The sequence below is a fragment of the Andrena cerasifolii genome, chromosome 1 (assembly GCF_050908995.1).
Source record: "Andrena cerasifolii isolate SP2316 chromosome 1, iyAndCera1_principal, whole genome shotgun sequence".
Taxonomy (NCBI): domain Eukaryota; kingdom Metazoa; phylum Arthropoda; class Insecta; order Hymenoptera; family Andrenidae; genus Andrena; species Andrena cerasifolii.
In genome coordinates, this window is record NC_135118.1 from 12,934,175 (window position 1) to 12,954,039 (window position 19,865).

General features: G+C 37.4%; 1 protein-coding gene and 1 long non-coding RNA gene across 3 annotated transcripts in view; one reads left to right on the top strand and one right to left on the bottom strand.

Annotated features, from left to right (window-relative positions):
- Positions 1-333: 333 nt before the first annotated feature.
- Positions 334-19,865, bottom strand: part of LOC143372646 (aminopeptidase N) — a 28,438-nt gene continuing 8,906 nt past the window's right edge. For both annotated transcript variants that reach the window (XM_076819070.1, XM_076819080.1), the window contains 16 exons: positions 13,659-13,846; positions 12,500-12,845; positions 11,251-11,668; positions 9,768-9,923; positions 8,773-9,084; positions 7,826-8,003; positions 7,606-7,753; positions 6,963-7,044; positions 6,374-6,554; positions 5,322-5,511; positions 4,739-5,016; positions 4,007-4,182; positions 3,239-3,406; positions 2,086-2,226; positions 1,929-2,010; positions 334-911 (listed from right to left, as the gene is read on the bottom strand). In XM_076819070.1, the coding sequence (XP_076675185.1) occupies positions 744-911; positions 1,929-2,010; positions 2,086-2,226; positions 3,239-3,406; positions 4,007-4,182; positions 4,739-5,016; positions 5,322-5,511; positions 6,374-6,554; positions 6,963-7,044; positions 7,606-7,753; positions 7,826-8,003; positions 8,773-9,084; positions 9,768-9,923; positions 11,251-11,668; positions 12,500-12,845; positions 13,659-13,846 (3,212 nt within the window). In that variant the 3' untranslated portion in view covers positions 334-743. The remainder of the gene's footprint in view (positions 912-1,928; positions 2,011-2,085; positions 2,227-3,238; positions 3,407-4,006; positions 4,183-4,738; positions 5,017-5,321; positions 5,512-6,373; positions 6,555-6,962; positions 7,045-7,605; positions 7,754-7,825; positions 8,004-8,772; positions 9,085-9,767; positions 9,924-11,250; positions 11,669-12,499; positions 12,846-13,658; positions 13,847-19,865) is intronic.
- LOC143372826 (uncharacterized) lies at positions 11,013-13,652 on the top strand. Its single transcript, XR_013086369.1, has 4 exons — positions 11,013-11,137; positions 11,227-11,360; positions 11,444-11,690; positions 13,510-13,652. It is a non-coding gene; the product is annotated as an uncharacterized LOC143372826 (long non-coding RNA).

Consider the following 19,865-nt stretch of genomic DNA (forward strand, 5'->3'; position numbering starts at 1 on the left):
ACTCAGGGGTCACGAAATGTACCTCAGCTCATTATGCCTGGGTAATCCAGATAAATGTGACTAATTTCACAAAAAAAAACTATAAAAATAAAATTTTTCTTTCATAAAATCAGAATCTAAATTTCGGGCAAAGCCGAGCAGAAAAGCTAGTCCTCTATATAATTAGAACTCCTTCAATAATGCGGACAGGCTTCTTTGGAATTTGTTTAACTAGAAAGCACCAATTAATAAAATAGTATATAAGTCGTCAGAAGTGTCTTCTACTGAATCTACACGACAGACAGTGCAATAGATACAATGAAAGGACTGTAAAAAAAAAATAAAACACAAGTATGTCCTTAAACGAGACATTTATTTAAAAAAAAATTCCGAGTATTTAAGCGGACATGATTTTCAACAGATTATCAACGAATAGTACAATAAGTATCATTAAATGCTGGAAGATTTTAAAGAAGTATCATCTACTCACAATACTACTGTACATTAATAAATTACAAATGAACATGTTGTAACATATTTGATTGTTTGCAATAAACGCGCCCTGTATTTTTCACATACGCAATTTAGATATAGAAATAGGTACGTAACGTTCCTGCGTACTGCTTGGATAATCCTTCGCGAACGATGTTTTAGGGGTGTAAGGCACATCAAACGTTACTACAAGTTTTGGAAAAATTTGACGTTGAGCTTCTTAGAACGGAACTCTAAAACGTATTCGCTCATGAATTTCTGCAAGGCTGTATTCATGATACTAACAGCTTATCACTGTCTTCCTCTTTTAGCAGCTTCTCGATCTCAGGAAACGAGTTCTTCAGCCACGATGTTACGAAGATTCCGTTAGCTTCGACGAGAGCTGCCGCATACCTCGCTCCTTTCATGCTGTCATAATTGTTTTCTCTGAACGATTGCAGCTGTAATAAACAATCTTAATTAATATTACTTCGATCGTAGGCTCAATGCGTAAAGGAGACCGGGGCAGATTGTAGCACGGGGTAAATTGAAACATAAGTAAAATCTTTTGAACGACATATCTGGTAACCCACAGCATCCGAGAGCTGCTTGACGATATCAGCACCGTCGGTTTTAGTCACGCAAACAAGCGTTATGTATTGAATTTGTGGTTGTAGCCCAGAATTTTAGTATTTAGAGTAGGTAAGTAAATGTTGTCTTAGCACTTTTATCTCAATTAACCGTCATTAGAAACCCTTTGAATTTTTGCTTTTTTTGTCGCAAACGAATCAGTACACATTGGTTTATTATAATGTGTACGCATTTTAGTAATTTGATGTTTGGTTTCTCGTTTGCTGAGATGAAACGCAAAAATTCAAGCTCGGGGTAAATTGTAACATGCTACTAGTTCCTCCGCTCTAAATGGTGATAAAGCAAGCTATTTGCTGACAGATCAGAAAAAAGATGCTCTAGACGCACAAGAGAACAATCGAAAATCCAAAAGTATAAAAAAAAAGTATAAAGACAAAAGTAAAGGAAGCGAAAAAGAAGATTTTGATAGAATCAGATGAATAAGCAATTATTGTTTAACTCTTGTATATCAAATGTTTAATAATGATGTGTGTTTTCATTTATATTTTTTAGAAATGTTTATTTGTGTTCATATTTGTATTTAAATAAGTAAAATAGATGTGTTACAATTTACCCCGGGACTGGGGCACATTGTAACAAAGGTTCAGATTTGTTTAAGATGAAGTTAGATGTCTAAGTGTCCAAGATTTTGTCACGTACTTTCACGCAATTAGTTCACCACATATGTAAGTAGTAAATCCCGCAAATTATTTCCCGATTGAGGAAAACACTTTCGAGAAAAAAATGTGGAAACTTTTTTTGTTACAATCTGCCCCGGTCTCCTCTACGCAAGCCCGCGACACTTGAAACATTGAAAATATAGTAATCTAATTTTAATAGTTCCTTACATCCTCCAAATCTTGTTCAGTGGTTAAACCATTACTCATCGATAATACGAAGGACTTCAGAATTGAATAGGATCCGAGAAACCTAAACCAAAGAAACAATTTCTTTATCTTCTTTTCCTGGCAAATGCATTCTTTTATACGAAGGACTGTGAAATACTTCTGTGCGATTTCCTGCCAGTTTGCTCGAACGAATCGAGACGCAGCTTGAGCCGCAGCTGGATTTCGAGGGAAGGCTTTCAAAATCACGGCGATTTCATCCTGCTGGAACCTGTCTTCGTGAAGGATTTCGCTGAGGATGCTGTAACGTTGGAGAGTTACTAATTTCAGTAATGTGGAACTTATCAGAGTGGAAGGAGTTTATTTACTGAAAATGTAATCATTAGGAGGCAGCTGGTACCGTGTACCTCAGCCACGAGAGGATCTCCAAGAGGAGAAAAAACACAGGTTTGTTTTAACAAAGTTTTTCAATTTTAGTTTTATTAAAAATTTCTCAACCAAAGGGTCTTAAAACTATTGTGTTTATTAACCCTTTAATTCCCGCACCTAGATCCCGTTGAAGAAAAAATATCCCGTTTTTTTATTGTTAAAAATGGCCTGAATTTATATATTTTTATAATTTTTTTGTCTGTGGTTAAAATGCATAAAACCAATGAGCACAGGGTTCAGGTAGGTCCAGTTTTCTTCAGTCAATAAAACTGCGCTAAACGTGTACTACTTAAACTGTTGCATACAGCGAATTGCGAATGCAAAACGGCAAAAAAGGGAATGTATCATATAGAATATGTTTGGTACTCAAGGGTTAAAACAAGCATAGGTATCAAGTTACAAGTTAATATAGTGAATATCAGTTATAAGTAAAAACATGTTGTTTAATTGTGGTTAAACTAAACAAATAAAAAACAGTAAATAAATAAATGTAATTTTCCTACACACACTTTGTAACTTCTATATTATTATGTTTTCTATATTTTTGCTTGTGATGTATCGCGGAATTCTGGGAAAGGCTTAGGTGTGCTGAGGGTGAGAAAAGGTTGCGGAGCACTGCCTTAGACTGACTGCTTAGGAAGCCGAAATTAAATACCATTTTCTAGACGGTGTTAACCTTCCAGGGGTGAGTTTTTCGATTTCTAACTTAACGTTATTGGTGGCGACGAACTGCCTACTTCTTTGACAGAGAGGTGGAAACGCGCCTTAGAAATTGATGGTATCTCCAAAAGCTAGCGCAGGCGTGAGTCCCGCGGCTTGGCCGTTTACCCGGGGCCCTAACAAGTGGCTAATAGTGTAATTGACTGCAAAAGAATTTCACTTACGATTGCAAGATCCATGGTGCTTGGAAACAAGCGAACGACGATAGCAGCCGTTTCTTTTCTTCTTCATCTTCGACCACCGTTATTTTTTCTGCGAAGTAATTATATTCCTTTCGCGTGCCATAACGCGCGAGGGTGCAATAATACGTTTCGCGGATATACGACGGTACCCTGAAAGAATTCAGATTCGCCAGAGCTTTGAAACAAACTCAAGAGAACCCATAGAGAAAATGTGCAAGCAAATATACATATGTATAGGAAAACTGAAAGAGAGTCGCGTAAGTAAATCAGTCTACGCAATTGTCTTCTGTAGTTATGACGATATGAAAAATAGTTCATTTTGTATTCTGAGTGATTTCAAAGAGCAAACACCCTGAAAATAATTTTTTTTAATATCATTTTTTACTGAAATTTTCGAGGCAAGTTATTTTACATAGAAGTGTATATTTTTTCTCCTGTATTTTGTAGCTAACATGGATATAAATACAAGCATGTGTAATGGTATGATCTTAACGCGATCTCGAATTCCCCAAATTTCAAGGCAAATTTGAAACTTATTTTCTTTAAGATATGTACATATGACACATTTTTCAATTAAATAGCCTGGTTCAGATGGAACAAGCTGTGTACAAAACCTTTTCTTGAGCTAGTGCACCCCTATTGTAGTTCCTTTCAAATTATATTAAGCTTATAATGCGAGTAACATTACACATTATTGGCATATAAAATTAAGTCAAATTAAATATAGTGTTTGAAAATACAATTACTTACATTTCCTCGATATCTTCAGTCTTTGCATTTTCAAATACATGTTTGGACCAGTTCAGGCATTCATTATGTTCAAACATACACGCGATCTTTACAGCGGTCATTGTGAGATGCGAACCTTCTTTGAGCCTTGGACCCACTTCACTGTACAGTGGAGACACAAACTTCACCATAAACTCCTGAAATGGAATAAAAATAATGTCAGGTATAATAGGTGTTATGACCTAGCAATAGTTAGGTATGTAGCAGGAAATTAATAAAACCGGTGGAATACAAAAGACTGCATTGGAGGTATTTGCTTGTCAGCCAGGCAATGACAGTGCAGTGCACCGATACTAGATCGCCTGCCAAACCTCGAATCTACTTACAAGGAAAGCTCCCGAAACCGAAAATTCAAAAAATTCTGAATCGTTGTGAGTATGTAGGGGATTCCCTCCTGATTACAACGTAATTTTTAATTATGCCTAGCTAATCCAGACGAATGTGACTATTTTAACAAAAAAAAAATAAATAACAATTTTTTTATAAAATTAGGATGTAAAGTTCGGGCGAAGCCGAGTAGTAAAGCTAGTATAAAATAAAGATATGTGAAATTATCAAGTGTTGTTTACTTTATCACCTAAAATATTTCCGTTGTATTTAAATTTCATAAAAATGTTTCCTATAAAAGTTACATAATTTGGTTGGGGCCAGCGTACAGTAACAATAGCTTTATTCCATTTTCATCTAACTCACCTGATAATCAGTGAAGATCGATGTTTCATACAAAAGCCTATTTAATTTGAACACGTGTCGCATCAGCGCGTTCCAAGGCAGATAATTCCTTTCCTCCGTCTGCATATATTTAATAAAGTCAAAGACAGTCTCGTATTTCATCAGGCCCACTGCGGCGAGGCTGAAAATGTCGTCTATAAGCGATGCTCTCGTTTCTGGTGGGAAAGCCTCATGATTCTCTTGCAGAGCCATTTTCAGAAGCATCCAATTTCTGTCATCGTAATGTATACGATAGTAACCTTGAATTATACCAATGATATCGTAAATTTTAACTAAAGCGCAAATTCAAAACGACTACATTTGCAAATATATAGAATACGAACCACAGCAAGAAAAATGTCGATTGTAAAGATATAATAAAATTTATTCCTCTTATTCTGTTACTGTCTTAAATAAATTCTTACAAAATTATCCAGATGAATAATCGATAGAAATCGAGATTGAATAAAAATTTGAAATTTCTTAAAATTTACCATTTGCAGGAAAATTAAATGGTAGATAATCAAATTTGATAATAATAGTATTCACTGTGTTTATTACTTACCAGTCTTGTTAATGTTAAAAAGAATCCAAGATTCGTTTGAGGACCCAATATTATCCAAAGTAATTTTTGGCTCGAGTGGAAACCATATTTTTTCAGGAGACGACCAATTGCCAGTCTCGTCAATATAATTCAGTGGAATATACCACAATTTGGAGATATCTTCTAATGGTCTGTCGAATGCAAATTGTTCCTAAAATAGTGAATCATTCATACCAGTTTTCGTCAATTGAGATCTGATTACTAAAGGATTTCAACTCAATAATAAAACCACCCATTGTAAATATTGACAATTAACATACAACGCGTATACCGTTTTACCTATATCATTAAAATTTCGTTTTATCAAAATATATGTAAATATTTCTTAACTCCTCCAAATCAGTAGCCCTTATACCCAAAACTATGTGGAACACTCCACGCTAAATAGATTTGGATGAAATAGAATTCTGATATAATGCACTTTAATTTAGGGAGAGTTTAAGTCATCATTTTGCTAATTTCAAACTTGTTTAAAGAATACTGCCCTGGGTTTGTAATTTTCACCCATTTTCGCTGCAGCAGAGTCTATAAACAAATTTGTACATCCGAAACTATCAACCCTAGAAAGTTCATTCATCTTTTATTTTAATCAAGGATTGCCCTTTCTGAATAAAATTTTCTCTTGCAATATGAAAATTGTAAACAGATTATTGTTTTCCACACATATTAATGCACACAGAATTCTGGTATTTCCTTAAAATGTACATCTTAACACATATATAAAGCAGAAAGCTTCTATATGTCTGTGTGTTTATCTGTCGCCTAAAAACTTTCGAACGATAAACTCTGGGATCACGAAACGTGCCTGAGCTCATTATGCCTGACTACTTAATCTCGATGAATATGATCATTTTCACAAAAAAAAACTAAAAAAAAAAAATTTTGTATAAAATCAGAATCTAAATTTCGGACGAAGCCGAGTAGTAAAGCTAGTTATAAATAAACCATAAGGCATTGAAATTATCACATGATCAAGTCTAGAGACAGCTATAGGTACTAGTTGCTACTTTTACCTGGTAAATAATAGCGGAGCCTTCTTCATAATTCCTTATAACAGTGACAAACGGATATCCACCCTGAGAGACCCAAGAATTAATCGCCTCTTCGAAAGTAGTTCCAGGTGTTAGCGAAAATTCTACAGCTTCTTCCGCCATGACATTTACAAAATCGGCGACATACGTAGCGTTATATTTCCTGAACGGACAATAAAATTCCTTTCATTATCCCACAGCTTCTACTTCTTCACCACGAGCCAGACCTCGGATGATCTCGCAGTAAAACGTTCAGCTACTGTTGCCGCGCAAAATAAGCTTCGGTGACATCATTGACAGATCAATAAATGTCCATTGTTCTGTCGTGACTCGTAGAATAAATTTGCAAAACGAACACGTAAATACCAAAAGGCTGCTAATAAGCCAGTAACTGGTAATCGATCACAATCAACATCGAAACGAATCGATTATTACCGCATCACAGCTTATTGTCCCCGGTGCAAGGACACGAATCTCCGCCAAGCTGTGTCTAATTGAAACGATGCTTAATTAAGCGGTATCAGTCGATGAGCATAAAATACTGAATTCCACGCGAATGATATATACCCACCACCTCGTTATCAATCTCTCGTAGCCGCTCCTAAAGGCGGTGTTGCCTATCGCGCCATGCAACATGCGTATCAAACATGCACCTACAAGAAGTAATTAAAATGCAACATTTTACGTTCGCTACGGTCCCGAAACCTAATAACGGCTCCACACATGCGGTACTCGCATAAGAATACAGATCTGACTCGATATAAGTTCAACGTTTGGGGGACAAATGCGTGGAGACCAGATAACACAGTACAACAGCCATCTGCTATTCGAAGGAAAAATGTCTGCTGCATCGCGTAGGAAATCAAATAAAATATATATATATAGGAGGTAGGTACCTATTTTTTAAATCTCAAAAAAGCACAATTCTTATAAAATATTTTAAAAAAATCAATAAAAGAAACAAAGTAAATAATCACAGAATACATTAAAAACGTTTTAAACGGTTTTAAGCGGTTTTTACTGCTTTTTCAGAAAGTTTTACTTTTTTTTTATTGGTTGTTATTTATTTTAATTTTCTCTTTCTACCAATTTTGCCGCTCTGCGCAGTTGCCCTGCTTACGTACCCTAGATCAGGCCCTGTTCACTGGATCATACGAATATTCGTAAAAGCATGGGTGGAGCTCGCATAAGACCGAGTTGGATCGCCGATTTACCTTTCGCGTATTCGTCGTTGACGGGCTGCAGGAGTCGATAGTTGACATTCTCGTGGAAAGGCCTCGAGATGCTGTAACTGTCCATCTCCATCAGAGGCAATTGAATATCAGTGACAAAAGAGTCGCTCAAGTTCAATGACAAATCTATCTGGAAATGGAGTTTTATCAAAACGGTTTACAACGCTGTCACCGTTTCGGCATACGAATTTCGGCTGCTTGCCTTTGGGACGACTTCGTGTTGAAAGTAGAGCAACGAAGCCTCGAGGATCCACGAGTCGGTTCGATTCGCGTTCATGAACTCGTCGAGTAACTGTTGCCCAAATAGAGTGACTAGAACTTTCAGTGCATTGCTTTTCGAGACCACCGGCGACGCTTCGGTGGTGTAAAACAGCGACTGCCTTGAAAGTTTTAAGAGACATGAGTGGGACTATTAGAAACTTGTTGCATACTACTGTTTAACCATTTTCGGTACTGCGACTTTGAACGCTTAGCATAAGCCCCGTGCGGGACTCCTCTACTCATATCTCTTAACCATGGTCGCTGAACGCCTATGGGCGTTTCACGCACCGCGTACACTGAACGAACGCGCACATGCGTCCATAGCACCCAAAGAGTTGGGATTTCATTTTTTAGACAAATAGTTTGCGTTGATTGCATCACAAAGAGAAGTGGAAATATGGCATTTTAAAAATCGTACCGATTTACAGTGCTTATTCGATATAAGCACGCAACTTGGAACCAACAGCCAGTACATATATATTAAATATATTTTACTTTCGTACCAGAAACAATAGCATCGCAATAATTCTCAAGCCTCATACTTTATAAATTCCTCAGAAAAACACGGCGTGTATGGGAATTCATGGAACAACCGAAAAGTACCGAAATCAAGTGATTACTGATACAAATACAGGTCGAGCATATAGGATAGAATCTTTTCGTACCAGATTTACTTTCTCGAGAAAATAGAATTTGAACCGCTATTCTACATCACTATTTTATTCTATAGTTTCCTTCTTACCTTCTTGTCGGTTGCATGACGAATTCTAATACACCCTGTATATTCATAATCATACGTTGATAAAGAAAGAGTGGTTGATCCCAGCAGTGCTAGCGAAAATAAACGACTTCTTTTTCTAATGAAAAAGAAACACTGATATCTCTTACTTCATCGCGATTAATCCAGGGCTTCCCATGCTCTCGTCGATCCCTGGTGGCAAGCCCACTAGGTCCAACTTGGGCAGGGGGTAGGATAACGGGAACAGATCAATCAGGTTAATGACAGCTGAGTCGAGTTTGTCAAAGAGGTAAATCCCTTGCGATTGTCTGTTCGCATCCTTCCAGAACGTTGCCACTACTTCGGAATCTCCAACGAATGTTACGCCTACAGACTCGATGTGGCCCATCATCAGAGCCAAGCTGTGTGGCGATAACGGCGGGGATTCGTCGAACACGTCGATCACCATCGCTGTATTCAAACTTGAAACAAAAGTAAGGAAACGAAGATTTTTTCAGACAAACCATATGAAAGGAAATCTGATTGCAAAGATTTCGATCCCGTGCTTGGGAACTTTGTATTGTAAAAATTAAATCAATTAAGTATAACAGTCAAATGCCGTGAAAATATAGTTTTCTGAAAAATAAGGATTTTGAAAACGCCTGCATTTTTTATAATTCTACGATATTTTGTTTATCTACCGATAAATAAGTTTCACCTTTATTAGTCGCAAACTTTCATGTTTTTAAGCCGTCTGTGCATATCTAAGCACACTGTGCTGAATTTATGAAATAATTGTACTTCACTGTGAATGTGGAGATAATAAATCTACTGGTCTTTATTTTGTTGATACCTAATCAGCGTGTCATTATTGTTATCCGCAGCTAAGGGGGTTTCACATTATAATTTTATTAGAATAAATTCCCAAGTGGATTTTGCCCTGACCCTCGCAAACTCTAGGGGCGAATCTGGCGAAGATCACTTTGAATTAATTCCATGTAGAGATTGATTTATTTCCCCAATTATAAAAATTTATCGTTGGCAAATAGTAAGTGAAAAATGTTTAGTTTGATCTGTAAGTATGGTGCTTCGTGTGATGCTTTCGTGGACAGTCGATTTCATTGAAAAGTGCATCCTTCGAAGAAGCGTGGCATAAATTACTTACGTGTCTTTCAAAGTCCTAAGGGGCATGTTTGAGAGGACCTTTATTTCTTTGGGACGTGCCACGGACACGGAGAACACCGACTTTTGGTCTGTGTCGTCGAATACTGGTAAGAGGTAGCGAGCACCAGATTGCTTAAGTTTCGTTCCCATTAGCCACCTAATAGGAAGAATATCGAGAGTTACTCGACTTATTTTTATATAAACTACATTAATACTGGAATTGAAAGATTTATGTATTAGTTACTTAAAAAGAACGTTTGTATAAACTCGAAAACAGACAGCTCCATACTATTTCACTTTTGAAGAGTATGACAGACATTTCTGAAAAAATTCCGCCAAATTCAGATTCCTAACTTGTTCATTTTATACATATTAGTCTGCAGCATGTATAATAACATTAACATCGAGAAATATTTAACCCTTCGTTGACACACCTCTTTTTTCGATCAACTTCGATATACCTGGGTGGCCTACACCCAGAACAATTTTTGAGCAACTGCCATTCTTATCAGAAGAATCCAATCGTTATGGAAAAAAATCATGGGTCAATTTTACGGTCAGTAGAATGTATTCCAATATTTTTTTGATTGAAATTTCATCACAGTTTTTGTAAAAAAAAATCTAGATTACCACGTGTCGAGAAAACGCGAAGAAAATCTTCAAAAAATTGTAACTTTTACAAATTCCAATATTAGAAGCTGAAGATCTACAGAGTTATTGTTCAGATATAATATTTTGAGAGAAAAAATAGTTTGTAAGTCGGCTTTGGAAAAAAGGTATTTATTTTACATATAGAAGGTACAGAGCGTCAAAATCAGCTTAGGGGTGGCTCACACCCAGAGTGTCAACGAAGGGTTAAACTGACTACGTATATTTGGAATATTTCTCTTTCTAGAAGGCCAAGCGTGGATGCAACACGCAGGTTAATGCGTAGCGCGAATTTTTTGTATTGTAAAGGTGCTCCGTGTTGTGATCGGTAACGAAACCGATCGAGAGTCAGTCGTGGCTTGAACACGGTGTACCGATAACCGTCGCAATATTCCCAACCATTCTTCAATATTTCATATCATTATATTAAATACAAGTTCAGTTCTATTCAGAGAAGTGTAATTCATTTAAATGCCCAAGACAGTAATTGACTGGACAATAAATTTTCAACAAAAAGTCCAGGATTCTCTACCAAAAAAAAATTTAAAAAACCGAGTTAAAAATATGTTCTCTTCCTGTACAAAATATTAAATCTAAATTTATTTTACCAGAGTGTTACTCCTTTAGTTAAATTTAACACTGTGCAGAGTACTAACTTATTACGTAATTATAGATTGGCCTTACTCAATGAAGACAACTGAAAGGAATACTCGAAATTTGCTGGTAAGATTACAACATGAACAAATGTAAATTTTTAATTATATTTAATGTTATTTAATTATTGAATGTTATTTAATAATATTTAATTATAGAGCGTATACATATGTAGTACTCACCTTTCTTCCCCAGATGAGCTAAAATTACCAATGAAAAACGCATTGTCATCGATCCAGGCTTGATAATCGATTTCCAGCTTATAAATTCCTTGTTGAATCCGCATGCCCAAGTAAATTGTGTGAATTTCTTTCTCCTCGTCTACTGTGTATTGTGCAATCTCTATTTCCGACGAATTAATCTCCGTGATTCCAGGAAACAATGTTATCGCTGATAATCTCTTAACATCCGAATCGTTTGAACTCTTAAGCTCGTCAGAATTACGAAACGCGTTTGGATTTCTCGAAGATGCTTCAGACATTCCATTGGAGGACTCGTTTCCCGGTGGATATTCCATATTTTCTGTGTACATGCCTGTACCATTTTCAGTCACCGCGAATAAAACGTCGTTTTCTGCAGAATATATGGCGGCACGGGTAACTGCGGATAAATTAAATTACGTGTAAGCGGAAAATTTTAATTTTACTCTTTTAACTGAAAAACGATATGAGGTGATTTTGCTGAAGATGCCACTAGGAATCACGAAGGATAATAATTATCAGTGATGGACTGGGTCTAAAAATTCGTTGTCAAGAAATAAATGGGGTTCACCCACAACTTTAAGGTCATCATTTAATTTTTATAAGAAATAAATAAAATTTTCAAAAAATACACAAGTAGTAAAAAAGAACCTACAATTAAAATTTTGAAAAATATATATTTTTTAGTAATATTTAGTATTCAAATTTTCAGAAAATACATAAGTGGCGAACAAGTACAATTCAAATTTTTGCCGCTTATATATTTTCTGAAAATTTGAATAATACTAAATATTACTAAAAAATATATATTTATTTTTCAAAATTTTAATTGTAGGTACTTTTTTTACTACTTACGTATTTTTTGGAAATTTTATTTATTTCTTATAATTTGCTTATATTTAGTAATATTATTACACGTTTAAGGGGGCCCACTTCATCAGGGGCCACACTTGCCATCGGGCAAACTGACACCCTGGCCAATCCGCCACTGATACATAATTATATTGAAATTGTGAATGATTTAAACTAAAATACTTTATGGTGAGCTATTGATATTTCAGTCTTTAATGAAAACTTTTCAAGATGTGTAGGTATTTGAAATTTCAAGTTTTTAAATGTGAGAAAATTGAATTATCTAGTGTGAATACAAATCTAAAAAAAACTGCATTACTATGAGATGCTCTGGTATTTAGGAAAATGTCGTTACTAATTATAAAATCAACGGCATTACCAAGTGTTCCATCGTCCTCAGGACTCTCGTAATTAACACTATCGTCCCTCCTTCTTCGTTTTCTTTTTGATGGTATGTTTTCCACGCCAAGATCCAATAATGACAGTTTATAATTCGTCACCGTAATGTTCTTCGCGTTCAAAGACAATTGATTTAAACCCGTCGTATCGTTTACTTGAAACTCGATAAATACTCGGCCTTTCAACCTCGATACACCGTTGCTATTAATTATAGGCGTTAGCTCGAGACGGTACTTTAGGGGATGAACGAAAGGCGAAATCAAAGTTTCGCCGATACTGTTGGTATCCTCGATTTCATCGTTCAGCAGATCTATGGTGTCGTATGGCTGTCAAGCAAACATTTTGTGTAAACTAATAGATTTGGCAAATGCAACTGCAGGAATAGTTTTACTAAGTAGAATATTTGTATGATTTAAGGATAATTTTTATAATTATTATGGTGTGTATTGCAAAATTGAGTTAGTAGCAATAGTGTATTCCAGTAGGCTGTACTAATCATATAAAATAGGAGAAATTAATTTTTTTCAATGTGGATTAGTCCGTTTTTGCTCTCAATGCCTCATATATCTTATAAACATTTAATATATATCGTATAAGTTGTTAGATCCTATTATATTCCTAACGAGAATAGAAATAATTCAATGAAATAAATCAATAATAAAATTAATTAGGCCTTGTTTGCAGTGTATAAATCGAAATGATTTAATAATATTAATTTATACATAACGATATATGCGTATTTTGCATAAATTATTGTTGTAAATTATCAGATAATAGAAACTAACCGCCCATATTAATAACAGCCAGAAGGTAAATGACTAATACAATTTTTACTGACATTATAAATAAAAATATTCAAAATCTATCTACAAAACTACAAATCGTAACCATTAAACAATTACGGTTTCCAATATTTCTATATTATAACATTGAAAATTTTGAACAATTTGTAGGGGCTGACCTCCATTAATTTTTCTTTGTCTTTTCTAGAACCACAGATGCGATGCTTGGAAAATTTCGATTTCCCTTTCGTTTACAACTCTCATGTTTCAATAAAACACCGACTGTGAGTTTTGCTTTTGTTCTAAGATAAATCTCGACGTACTGATTTTACGATCCATTCTATTCAAGTCACTTACTTTTTTCTTCGGAAGGGAATTGATGTACCATCCAAGGAATCCCGCGGCAACCACGCCAATAATAAAAACTACGATAATCGCCCCTATCTTTGTATACGATAGAAACCAACCATCGTCCCTTTTGTATTCGATATCATCCGTGGTCATAAACTGCACCGGACCACCACTGAATTGTGGCATACTTAAAGCTGTGAAAATCAATCGAAAGTCGTGAATCAGGGGAAGGAATAAAAGATGGCGGAGATATGAAAAATATTGCGCAGAAACCGTCGATACAGGGTGCCACGAAAAAAACGTGGTGAAATCCCAAACTTTTCCTGATTTTCCATAAAAAAAATGAAGTGAACTTTTTTGAAAAGAGCATGTCTTTTTGGGAAAATCGACTTTATATAGAAGACATGGTATTCGAGCACCTATTTAGTTGGTCAACTTTTATGTTCTCGACATTTTACATCTACGAAATATATATTATAAAATTACAGATCGGTATATCTCAACACAATATGCATTAATATAATCTCCTTATTTTATCCACTGCTGAGTAGGTAATAATACCGGTAAATCACAAGTGAACTTTCGCTGGCATAAAATTCTTCAAGCACTTGAATAACTTCTTTTTTATTATACTGTGTGCTTAGAATTTTTAGAAAAATATTTTTCTTCTATAAAGTGTAGACCCTTTATATCTACACAGAAACGATGCATGACGTGTACAAAAAAAATACGTATACGGAGTTGCACATTGCACATTCCTGTTCCATTTTTTTCTAATTGTAATTCAAAAAGTGGTATTATTCGTCCCAATTTCGTGATCCACGCTGTATATTGACCTTATATCGTGGACGTCCGCAGGGGAGAGGGACAAAATGGGCTCCCCCAGGCTTTTGAGATAAAATTGCTTATTTTTCAAAAGTGATCTTTATTAAGTTTATACTAAAAGGGAATATTTGTAAATTTCGGTTTAAATTTTTTAATTAAATTGGCACTATAAAATGGGTTAAAAAAAGCAAGAGGAGTATATTTTTCTTTACCATCATCCCAAAGTTGCCCCCCCCCCCTGGATAAAAAGTCTTCGGGCGTCCCTGCTTACTGTGTAGTAAGTACACATCTGATGTATGTTTTCAAGACGCTTACCAACCTTTAGGAATGCACCACAGATTTTGTGATAAAAGTCTTAAAAATAGCAGTTAGGAAAATAATATACATAATAGTATTATTTCAACACCATATTCATAAGATCTTTTTGCGCGATTTTACTTCCCCAACCAACTTCCTTAATCCTTGCACCCCGGATGCAAGGTTCCGTTTTCACCCATAATTTAATTCGCATACACCTCAATATAAATTTTATTAGATGTTGTTACCGTAATTATTTAAAATTATCATCCTCTACAAAGTAGCACTAATAAACTCTTAACAAATAACTCTAGTAGCTAATATTTAAGGTGGGTCCAAATTGACCCGGCACCCTTCGATAGAGTGTTAAGGAGTCCCCTATTTTGGTAGGCCTTTATCTCCAAATCAGTTTTGCTCGAAGAAACAGTGCCAGGACACTAAAACCTTATGATAAAGAAATACATTGACAACATACGAACGATATTTATTCTAATTCTATACAATTCGTGCATACAGTTTGTTTCTGAATTATCACATGGGAATTACAAATGTTCTGCAAACATTCGTCGCATCTCGAGCTATATTTATTATCATTCCCGATACATATGTAACACCTGGAACGCTTTCGAAACTCTATAGTTATCTTCTTCCTCTTCAGTCTTCTCCCTGTACTTTCAATGGCGCGCGCAATGTGCTTCTGCAGCACCAGGCTCCGGCTCTCAAATTCGCTCGCGCGCCGATCTATATTTTCCGAGCACATTTCATCCCCCAGCTTCTCGAGAAACATCTTCCTCTTCTTCTTCATGGAACTACTGCACTCCCACGTAGGATTCTTCACAAGCCATATCACGAACGCATTGTAAGCTGCGACATCCACGTAATTCAAGAACAATGACAGCGGCCAATGTTTCGTCGACCTTCGGCAAGAGTATTCCTTCAGCAGTTTATCGAACGTGCTCACGCTGTCTTTCGTCGAGTTATAATACGAGATTATTTCGGGCCTGTAATTGTCTTCTAGCCCGCAAATATCGTGTCGGCGATGCAAACTCGACAGTGCGATCACACACTTCCGTGGTTTCGGGATGTACGATACCAGGGTCAGTTCGTTACTAGACAGAAATTCGGACGTAAATCGTTCCCTGGACTGTGCACAGATTATCGACCTCGGCAGGTGTTTTCCATTCCTGCGCATAGTACCAACCAGGAAAATATGATCTCGTAGTAAGTCCTCTGCCAGGGTAATATCGGTGAAACAGTTGTTCGTGGTAACTACTCGTTCAGATTGGTCCCAAAAGCTGGTGAGTTTCTTCACTACGTGTTCCTCTTGACCTTTCTGAGTATCAGTATTCCCCCTTCTTCCCAGGTAGACGTCGAAATTGCAGCAGTAGTACGTCTTCGCGTCGCAAAGCGTGCACAACTTCATGCCGTACTTGCCGGGCTCGCGGGGCATGTAGACTTTGAACGGGCAGCGGCCTTTGAAGGTTACTAATTGTTCGTCCACCGTGCCCACGTTCGACGCTTCGTAGCACTCCCTACAGTTTGCCGCGAAAATATTCGTAATCGCTCGGAGCGGCGCCAGCTTGTCCTCAACCTTCCTTTCCGCCTTCGTGGCGACGTCATCGAAGCGTATGAACTTGAAGATTTCTTTGAACCTGTCCCTGGACATCGCGGCCGCGTAAATCTGCCGCGAGAACGCCGTGTTCCTCCTCCACAAATGATCGGTGGATTCCCGCGATTCCCTAAATCGCCCGATCAGCAATAAAACACCTAGGAACGCCTTAATTTCCACGCGATCCACGGGCTTCCACTTCTTCTGCGACTCTTTGCTGTACGCCGCTTCCGCTCTTTTATTCGTCCAGGCGATCACGACGTCGATAATCTCGTCGTTGATGAAAAGTTGAAAGGACTCCTCGATGGAAGCGATGTCTTCGCTCCTCGCAGTCAGGGCACAGACTCGTGGAGTGCTTCGCGGCCGTTGCTCGTCAGCTGTGGGAGCGGCGCGCGTCCATGCTCGTCCAGAAATAGTCTGGTTTCCGTCGGCTGCGTCGTCTTCGTCGGAGTCCCCCGTAGAGAACACGTCGCTCTCGAAATCTTGTAGTTCTGGCTCGGTGTCGCTGCACGAAGTGCTCCCGCTGTACGACGAGATCTCGTCGTAATTATCCTGGTCCACGAACTCGCTGAAGGCGCTGCTCGGTGTCGCGAAGTGGTCCGGTTTAGGCATCGCGAATCGATACGTTTTCCTTACCGAAAAAGTCACGCAAACCGAAACGCGGCTTCTCTGCTCGCTGCTATGTTGTGTGCTATACTAGGGGGCAGCTTTGTAGGCACGTTGAAGGCCAATACTCTCCTCCCTTCCCCTCCCCCATCGTTTATTGGCGTGCGCCGGCTCTGCGTCATCGCCCGACAGCGTCTCTCATCCAGACGTGTCTTCGCAACTGTTCTCTTTCGGCGAAAGTGCACTGGAACCGTCCCCTTTCACGCGCGACCAGTAATGTCAGATGGGTGGAAGGAATTTCATTTAACAACGGAGGAAAATGTTGTGGGAGATGGGTGCTGTTTGTTGTCGTAGAGGATATTAATCGTGGGAGGTACGTTGAGAACGTTATGAAAAGGCGCGGAGGGGAGGGGCCAATTGGAGGGGTAGAGAAGGTACTGTTGCCCTTGAATGTGGCGACAAAGCTGCTCCTCGAGATAGGAACAGCCAAGGAAATTCATTTTTTCGTGGGCAGCTTAAGTGGGGTTACCTTTACCTCAACGTTTTCATCAACACAGTGATGTCAGTAGTTGAATAAAAATAACAATCATTATACGCAGTAGAAGTTAATACGCTAACAAGGGAAGATCCCGAACCCGAAAATTCAAAAAATTCTGGAACTTTGTGAATATGCAGGGGATGTCCTCCTGATTACAACGCAATTTTTGTTTGTTCAAAATCGGAGAATATTCGGATTTTCAGGGGTCAAATATACCCCCCTAGAGCGAATTTTGGTAGCAAACAAAAATTGGGTTGTAATCAGGAGGAAATTCCCAACATATTCACAAAGTTTCAGAATTTTTTTGAATTTCCGGGTTCGGGATCTTCCCTTGCCAGTAAACATTGTCGGTGAAATGACTGTCGGTGATCTAAACGTGCCGGTGAGTAAATACTGTCGGCGAAATTCGGTGTCGATAAAATCGTGTCGGTGAGGTAAACGTAACCCGCTTAAGTGTATCTCTGTAAAGTAGTGCTGTTCAACTTACAAGGAGAGTATTTTAGGTGTCCGCCTCCGATCCTTTTGATTTTTGGATATGTTATAGAGGACCGAAAAATAAGAAATACGTGTTTTTTTATTTCCCCCCGTTTTCATATTTGGGGGGTGAAAACTGAGTTCAAAGTTAGGGTTGAAAAATCATTTTTGTGGTTTTTTGAAAATCTGGTGAGTCAGTCATATTTCGCATTCAAAGACACAAAATTAGTCCATTGACACCATTCCCCTATCTCTAATAGTTCTCGAGATATTCCACAAAAATGATTTTTCAACCCTAACTTTGAACGCAGTTTTCACCCCTCAAATATGAAAACGGGGTAAAATAAAAAAACACGTGTTTCTTATTTTTCGGTCCTCTATAACATATCCAAAAATCAAAATAATCGGAGGCGGACACCTAAAATACTCGCCTTGTTAGTAGGGCTCACTTTTCCCTAGGCTGTTATTTGCTATTGCCATGGACATGTTGGGTGATAGTATGCTGTAGATGTGCACGTTCTATGTTCTATACAAGTAATATGTAGAGTACAGATGGAACAAAGACGCGTAAAGGGCCTCACTCACAGGTTCTAAAATCTAGAATGTTGAAGGGCAATAGGTTATACATTGGTTCGAGAGATGCGCACATGCGAGTCTAGCTTTGTGGTATGCGCCATGGCATGGGTCTGAAATGACCCAGCGGGCACTAGCCGAGAGTTCACCCATTCGTGAAACATTTCTTTGTCGGTACTTGTAAACGTGACGAGATAGGTATATAGTTTCATGCAATATTCAAACACGATCGTGTAGAAGTAAAAACTGTTAAAGTTACATAGGAACAGCTTAACGTGCTACGAAATGTTGAAGTTATTTCTTTCATTCTCAACCTTGTGTGAGCTTGAAGGTTATTGTATCACATATCGTTGAATTCGTCTTGACGGTCTCTTTGATATGATATAAAAAGAAATGTAATATTCCGCTTAAGAAAATGGGGATCACCTTCGTTGTTCAGAAATTCTTGTAAATTTAAAAAATAGGTATAGCCTACAGTGTTGATAATCAAGAGCAGTGAAACTCTTTCCTCTTCGATTTTTTCTCATATACACACCATTTTCGGGGAAAACACTGGCTAGTAATAACGTCCACACCCTGTATAGGGTAATCGGATAATATAGTTCGCTATATTATCGTTACAGAGGTACAAGACGAATAAAGGCGTAACCCTGCGGAATAGCTACTTCGCAGTTGTTATTTAATCTACTAGGCATATGTAAAAGAAATTGCATAACGGTAGATCGTGTTATCGCCACATTATGAGATAAAATGTAATATGTGGATATAGATGCATACTTCTGCTGTGCTTTAAGATGCGAACATATTAATGAAAGGCGGAAAGGGACACGACTTCGATCGAAGTTATGCGTAAAGATAAATAAAAACTGTCGGTAGAGAATTCAATATCTGCCACATGATTCTATGGAGATTTATTAAAATACTACAACGTGAACAAGAGTCCACAGTAGGCTACAAGTACAAATCTCAATAAGTAGGTACCTACGTACAGTTGAATGTACGACTGATTAGTAGATTATAGTTTTGATACATTTTTGTTGGTCCGAACCTTCATAAATAAACATTATTAATAAAAGTCTGTTTTATTTCATCAGAAAATGAAATATTTCATTAAAAGGCAACTCTTATATCTTAGTAACAAAAAAAAAAAAAAAAAAAAAATAGATCTTCATTTGCCGCTTGATGTCACGTCATTAATTGCTGATCCTAATATTAAAGCTTGCCACTATATTCTTGCATTCCTAAACAACTGTAATTTGCGTATCTAGGATGAATTAACGGTTCAATCTTA